This window comes from Lipophrys pholis, assembly GCF_963383615.2.
Source record: "Lipophrys pholis genome assembly, chromosome: 23".
NCBI lineage: Eukaryota > Metazoa > Chordata > Actinopteri > Blenniiformes > Blenniidae > Lipophrys > Lipophrys pholis.
Genome location: NC_137645.1, coordinates 5,152,765 through 5,160,117, shown reverse-complemented (window position 1 = coordinate 5,160,117; position 7,353 = coordinate 5,152,765). Strand labels below are relative to the sequence as shown.

General features: G+C 42.0%; 2 protein-coding genes across 3 annotated transcripts; one reads left to right on the top strand and one right to left on the bottom strand.

Annotated features, from left to right (window-relative positions):
- Positions 1-1,564: 1,564 nt before the first annotated feature.
- Positions 1,565-4,932, top strand: cenpl (centromere protein L). The gene is made up of 5 exons (XM_080493296.1): positions 1,565-1,639; positions 2,449-2,623; positions 2,701-2,958; positions 3,285-3,842; positions 4,294-4,932. Exons 1-5 carry the CDS (start codon positions 1,620-1,622, stop codon positions 4,366-4,368), a joined length of 1,086 nt encoding a protein of 361 aa, XP_080349422.1. The 5' UTR covers positions 1,565-1,619; the 3' UTR covers positions 4,369-4,932.
- LOC308127896 (FUN14 domain-containing protein 1) lies at positions 4,765-7,080 on the bottom strand. 2 transcript variants are annotated; one of them, XM_080493298.1, is made up of 5 exons: positions 7,008-7,080; positions 5,847-6,018; positions 5,695-5,770; positions 5,460-5,588; positions 4,765-5,306 (listed from the first exon to the last, which is right to left on the bottom strand). In XM_080493298.1, the coding sequence occupies exons 1-5, from the start codon at positions 7,030-7,032 to the stop codon at positions 5,229-5,231; spliced, it is 480 nt and encodes a 159-aa protein (XP_080349424.1). In that variant the 5' UTR covers positions 7,033-7,080; the 3' UTR covers positions 4,765-5,228. The 2 variants fall into 2 exon arrangements, with proteins under 2 accessions (XP_080349424.1, XP_080349423.1); XM_080493297.1 differs by having other exon boundaries at positions 4,769-5,306; positions 5,454-5,588; positions 7,008-7,064.
- Between the last annotated feature and the right edge of the window lie 273 nt (positions 7,081-7,353).

Below are 7,353 nucleotides of genomic sequence, written 5' to 3'. Positions count from 1 at the left end.
TCATGCACAATACGTACTCGGTGGAAAATGGGAGACCCAAATCAATGCAATGAGACCAGCATGGTGAAAGAAAAGGAGGAAAAGAAGAGTGACAGCACCACATTTAGCAGAAAAAAAGAACACTGTTTCCATGGTAACAGGGAGGGGGGAGATTTTGGTGGTCTTATGTGAAAGTGGCAGCTTGTGGATTATACACATTGGACACACACATTTGTGTTTATAACACAGGAGCACACATTTCTCTTAAATCCAACACCTTGATCAAGCTTTTATTTTTCACGAATCATTATTTATTAATTTTCAATATTTTTGTCCATCTGAGAGATTTAGAAAAATCTTGATATGTCTGGAACTCATAGTTCACCCCAATTCATTTTTTTTCTTGGACCAGATTAGTCAAATGAAAAGTTATATATTTGAATGAATATATTTTCAAGATTCCTGAACTAATTTGAGTTTTTTTCCTCTCAAAACATTGTGGATTTTCAACATTTTAGTAATGCAGTGCACTGAAAAGTCAAATTTCAAAAAATATGTTCCCCATTTAACACTATTATTTTCCTCTCCATACAAAAATGACAAAGGAAATTATATTTGACTTTGTGCCTTAGTCAGAACTCCTAAATGTACAAAATATATACAATCCTAGCAACAAATGTGTTTTCCTAATGATTTCGATAGCTTGTGTCTCTTTCAGCCTGCATGTTTTTACATATCCAGCCTCACAGTATAGCTCTGATACTGTGAAGGTAGCTTGAATTTATGGCTGCATCGCCGATCTCACAGCGTGGTGTTGTATTTTTATTTCTTTTTGGATCAGTTACTTTGATTGAAAAATTGCAGTCTGTTTTTTTATTTTTTTTATACTTCGCAAGGTCATTTTTTTCCAGACTGTTTTTAGTTGTTTGGCCATAAAAAAAATCCAATAATTTCATGTTTGAGTTTTTTGTGAAATGTAATGACAGAAATTTTGATTCTCTGGAAAGACATGTACAAGGTTATGAGAATGACTACAAACTCAGTTATAGAATAGAATAGAATAGAACAGAAATACCACTTTATTAATCACACAATTACATTTTTTCAAAGCTTTGCTCCACACAACATAGAACACACAGAATAAATAGAAAAGAAAGTTAAACATCAAATGAGACAGAATACAATACATAAGTAATATTGAATCTTAATTTTCATAAGCTTCACTGTGACTAAAATAAGCACACAAAGGATAATATTAACAGAAAACCCTATGTACAGGGAGGAGTTACAGAGTTCTATGGCCACAAAAAGGAAGGATTTTTATCATATATAAAGTCATTGGAAAAACATAGGTAGGTACATTTACATGCGAATAATATAAGAAGAATGTAATTTACAACAAAGGTCGTCAAATATTTGTTTTCTTGAATTTGTTAAGAATATCATCTCCTTGTTTGTGTAGTGTTGCGGAAATGGAAAGAATGTCCAGTAGGGAGCGGTAGTGAAGCGCATTGTTCCTTTAAAAAAAAATAACAGGAGAAGAAGACGAAGGCCAGAGGAGCGCTGTGATTGGCTGACGCTCACCGCGCACACTCATGTTCGAATTTCTGTCCTGAAGCGTTTTGCTCGGTCCTCTAAGCATGGAGCGTCCTCAACAAAGGTAAAGCACAAACTTTACTCGCTATTTCTCCGTTCACAAGAGTTTTCTTTCACGTATTTGTCATAGAAAACTGCGCGAATAAGTCTAAACAGAGCGTTTCAAGTCCTGACTGCGAGTGTCCGCTCGCTTTAGCATAAGCAACCGGTCGAACCAAACTAAGGTTTAGGAATCACTTAGTTCTACCCAACCTTAACTGTATGACATATTAAAAGCGTATTTAATACTGTACAATGGAATTTATGAACGTGTAACCGCTCCTTTTCAATACGGCTGTGGTCTTACTTTCTGTAGAGTACGTTATTAGCACGAAAGTTGCAGTACTTTGTCATCGTCCTGTTGGTTCATTCATGTTCCAAACAAAACAATGCTGGCACTAAAAGTACTTTCGGGCTTTTAATGCTTTCATAGAAACCATATCTTCCATTGTTATGACTGTTCTTGCCATAATAAGTCATTTAACCCGTAAACGACACCGATTCACGTTAACTATACTCACTTTGTGATCCAGTTGAGTCCATATTATGCTGAATTTAGCTGTGGTCTGTCTCACATTAACAGTACATGTTCAATATTTCATTTTTCATACATTTAATTCAATCACAATTACATATACAATTGTAGTAATATGACCCCTTGTTTGTCCATTGCAGTTGGCAAGATAATAGAAAATATCAACTTTACCTAATGTTTAACTTCTGTTTTATGGTCAGATGAAACAAAAATGGAATTGTTTTACCGCAATGATGTGGTGTTAAAAAAGGAGAAGCCTTCAGTCCCATTTGTGAACTTCTTGCGTTTATGTCTTCCAGTGTGGGGAGGACTCCCCAAAAAAGTGTTTTGGTCCAGAGGAGGAGCAAGAGTAAGAGCTACAGGCAGTCGTACCGCTGCTCAGGAGGCGCTCCATCCAGACTGTGGCTGACTCCCACGCTCACAGCGCGGAGGCTCAACACAAGCAGGAGGCCTCCCAAGTCACAAGACATCACAGTGAGTCCTTTCTATCCACGATTTCAAGATCTAAGTATCTCTGAAGCATGGCGTGATGGCCTCCTCTCTCTTCACAGGAGAAGGTGAACGCGGAGCATCTCGCCCTGCTGGTGAAGACCCGGTGGCAGCTGTCCTACGTCACCCCTCTGTATCAGTTCAGGCACACGCAGCTGAAGAGCTACTCCAGGGAGCTGTCGGCGTTCATCGCCGCAGAGAAGCAGCAGGGCTTGGCGGTGGAGGTGGAGGGAACACAGAACAGCTTCCGGGTGTCTTTTAGTGTCCTGCAAGGGCTGGTCGGGGCCGAGAACGACGACCCCGAGACCGTCCTCATACAGGTGGGCAGAGTCGCACATTCAATTGTCTTTACTGTCTTTGTTTAAAAGCAAACAAGCACGTTTAGACAGTTTTCAGGACTGATCAGAAATGACAGACGATATGTTGATTAATATCGAATTTAAAAAAAGTTTCCTTTTTAATTTTTGCTCACAAATGAGACATAGCAACAAATCAAAAAGGAGTGTTGATGATTTGCTTGTGAGATGTACAAAAGCAAATGCTCAACATTTTGTTGTTGTCATGTGAGCGTTAACGACTTTCTAGTGGGACTTTAAGGATTTCCTCTCCGAGGTAAAGTTCTCTCTCTCTCGCCTCCTCGTTATAGATCCATTCCAAGCCGCTACTTTCCCGGCCAGACGAGCCACAGAAGTTGGTTTGGAGCGGCTGGCTGACGTGCATCAGCGGCAACCCCAAGTACTTGTGCTCGCTCCCCAAAGACTTCACCTGCCTGCCGCTGTTCGGCTGCAACGGCGCAGATGTCCTTACCTCTCTGGTCAAATCCTGGATCCAGCAGAAGTTTGACTGCTGCTTGGGCCCGCTGGAAATCAACCACACCATCCTGCAGTGGCTCCTGGCTCTGTGGACCAACTGCCACGCCGAGTACAACATCCAGCACTTGAAGATGGTGTGGACTCTCCCGGTCACGCCGCCGCTGCAGGTCACCTTCACGGTCCACTCGCAGGACGCCTGGGACCTGTGGAGCAGCGTCAGGAAGGCCTCGTCCGAGGGGGAGGAAGACTGCATTGACATGGAGGAGGTGACGAGGTTCCTGCACGGACTGAAGAGCCACTTCGACAGACACTTCAGGCTGGACCTGTCGGCAGGGAGTCTGAGCCAGGTCTCCACCGCGCTGGGCTCGGCCAGCTTCAACGGCAGGATCAAGGTAGGAACACTGAACCAGCACCAAGGCAGGACATCCTATGAAATAACTTTTCATTTTTGACATGCTCTCTGCCAAATATCCAGAAAAAACAACATGAATAATAACTTTTTTCTATCAATTTCAATTTTTTTCTCTTCTTGTAAAACTGCTGATTGTCTCATGACTTTGCATGTAGTTATTTGTGTGTCCCATTTCTGCAGTCAATAAAAATGCTGCTACAGCATAGGTTGTGCAATTTAATTGCCCACTAAAGATGTCAGTCAGATCTGGTACACGCCCACTCTACGTTTAAGCATTTTACACAGATAATAACTTAAACAGCTGCAAACAACACCACCAAATACAAGTTTGCAGCTTCCAAATTGAGATCTCACAGTACCTCCGTGTGGAATAAAGTGGAATTACAAGTTAAAATGTTTTTTTTTTTTTGTTTTTTTTCCCCCCATTTCAGATGTCCAGCAGCCGATATGTGATCACCACCCTGGCTCTGCTCACCGAGTGCGCCTTGCTCAAAATGCCCATCTGAGTCACACCGAAAGCAGACTGAAAACTGTTCACACACCAGCCTTGTTTTTTTAAAACTGCTCATTATTTTATATATTTGGTTTGAGAAACAGCCACATGCATCAAACCGATCTTGTGGATCCAGTCAGACTCTGGTGTTTCTCTTTGACGTCTTGTACCCGTAATTATGGCAGACTGATCGTGGCCCAGTTGCCATGGTGACCAAGATGTCCTGAGTTCTTTTCGCCAGTTGTGAATATTTTCTGTCCGTCACCTTGTACATTATTATTGTAAATAAAAGCACAAAAGTATGCGATTGTTTCTGGTTAACCGATTCTAATGCTGTGGTCGTCATCAGTTCCTCCCACTGTGTTCGGTGTGATTTCCCATTATTCTAAAAAAAAACCCCGTCAAATTTCACTAAATTAAAACAAAATCAGGCAGCTTTATTATTGCATGAGAGGCAAACCAAACCCATACAGCAAAAAGTAACATCAAATACAAAGAATGAGGGTCACATCTTAAACACTGTTTTATATTGCACCAATAAAAAAAATAAAGGCAAATAAAACTACCTGAAGAAAGCAGCTGTTTTTTTGTTGATTACTCCTGGAATCTTATTTCACCTTGTTCAGTGATGCAACTTTTAAAGATACAGTACACATTTCACTGATGGCCTGTAAACCAGTTATGTTAAAAACTGCCAGCGGTGTTGTTTACATCATATTTACAGCTGTGGAAGAAAACCAAACAAAACAAAAGGCAATTTATTTACAGCTGAAGAACCTGTGTTAGTGCCACTGTCACGACAGATCATGCTGGATGGATAGGTGAGGGGAGGGTGCTCTCTGAAGTGTTCACAGTATATGAAGGAAGGCAGATTCACGAGGCCAGACCGAGGAAGAAGCCTCCCACGAAGCCACTGGACAGCATGATGTTCCTCTTGATGAAGTCTGTGGCCTGAAAGTTAAAGAGGTTAAACTCCAGGAAGGGTGTAGCAGCACAAGCACGACACTAGAGGGCACTGCTGCTCTGGAGGAGCAGTGCCCTTTTCTCAAACACAAACCTACAGAAAGCATGAAAGAAAGCGAGCTCAGTTCCAGATACCTTTACCTCCTCTATGAAAGTGTTGATCTCTGGAGCAGCTTTGTTGGCTTTCTTTTTCAGGTGCTTCTTGGCTTTGTTCACATCTTTCTCCACTTTCTTCCAGTCCACCTGCACATAGCCACTGTGATTGGCAATCTGTGGGTGGAGGAGGCAACATATTCCAAAAAACAAGATTAAAAGAGGCAAGATCATAATTCGCAAATCTCGTTATATATGTGTGTGTGTGTGTGTGTAAGAATACCTGCAGGAGAAGGAAGCCTCCACCTACAGCAGTAGCTGCGAGCTTGCCCACTCTCTGGAAGATGTAACCAGCACACCTGTAATGACAGGGAATCTTCACTTAGTGGCTGTTTGACTGGATTGATTCACCTCTTCCTCCTCCTCCTCTCTTACCATCCCGTCACTCCACCCATCATGATCTGCGTAGCCACAGAGTATTTCTCTGCGATGGGGCCGGAGTTGCTCCCGAACACTCGGCTCCACCACTGGTGCCTGCGGGCGTACTCGGTCAGGTCCACCACCTCGTACACCTCGTCTTCGCTTTCCGGGTCGTCCGGACCAGCATCTTTAACAGCGACATGCAGCCAATTTGTCAACACGTCACCTCCTCCAGGCTGATCACAAATCAAGTCAGGTTTTTGTGCAGATGGACAGTCACAGCCCTCATTTCACAGTCACTGAAATGTATGTGATTAAGGAGGTTAACAAAGTCACATGACTCAGTGACTCTTGCCTCACAGTGAGTGACTTCAAATACTGGGCCTTTCTGTGTGGAGTTTACATGTTTTCTCCGTGTGTGCTTGAGTTTCCTCCAGATAATCTGGTTTCCTCTCAGTCCAAAAACATGCATGTGAGGTCGATTGGTGACCATAGTTTGCCTCTATGTGACTGGGAATGTGTCCGTTTGTCCGTCTGCCCTGTGATGGACTGGAGACCCGTCCAGGGTGTATCCTGTCCTCACCCACAGTAAACTGAGATTGGCACCAGCATTCTGTGACCCTGCACAGGATTAAGTTGCATAGAAGATAAAGAAAATAACCAAGAAGTTATTGTGTGACAAACTACAGTGGGCTGTCACAGTCACATGGATTGACAGCATCCTATATATGGTTAATAAGAGATGCTTTGCAGATGATAGACAGTATCTTAAATGTGATATTTGTGCAGGTATCTTACGTTTGAAGGAGCAATAAAAATGTATACTACAGTGGGCTGTATCTGATTAGATTGTAGTGGGCCGTCAAAGTCCCAGCAGTAAATAGGATAAATCAATGGGATTAAGGCTTCTAAAAACAAGTGGGTGGTTAAAAAGTAATAAAAACACGTCAGAGCCTCTGAAGGATGTTTATTTAATTTAAATGAATTATAATGCTAATATTAGCCTGCTCGCGTCTAATGTCTCCCATCGTAACATCGCCGCACACTGAGATTAACTTCTTCTTATGACATGAGTCATAACCCGAGTTTGTTATCTCTGGTGTAAAAATAAAGGTTGAAAGAGCACACTTTGTGTGGTTTTTAAAGTCTGTATTTCCAACAAACAAAACAACCAACCTTCTCTCTGGCCCGCCGTCGCCATTTTGGAGAAGCTCGTTATGTCACCAGGATGTTGACAATACTAAATCCCGCCCACTCTGTGACGCAATGCCACGTCAGGTATATATATATATATATATATATATATATATATTTATTTTTTTTTATTAAAAAAAAGCTCTCATCTCAGTTGATTAGCCTCAGCAAATTGAGCAAGTTTACCACAGAGGCGTTACGAGCTCGTTTTTCTCTCCATGAGAGGATGAATTCCCGGAGTCAGGGTGGGATTTTAAAGGAAATGATGCATTGCAGTCACTGTTTAACCAGCCCATCCGAGACAACCCAAGTGTCAAAATATATTTAA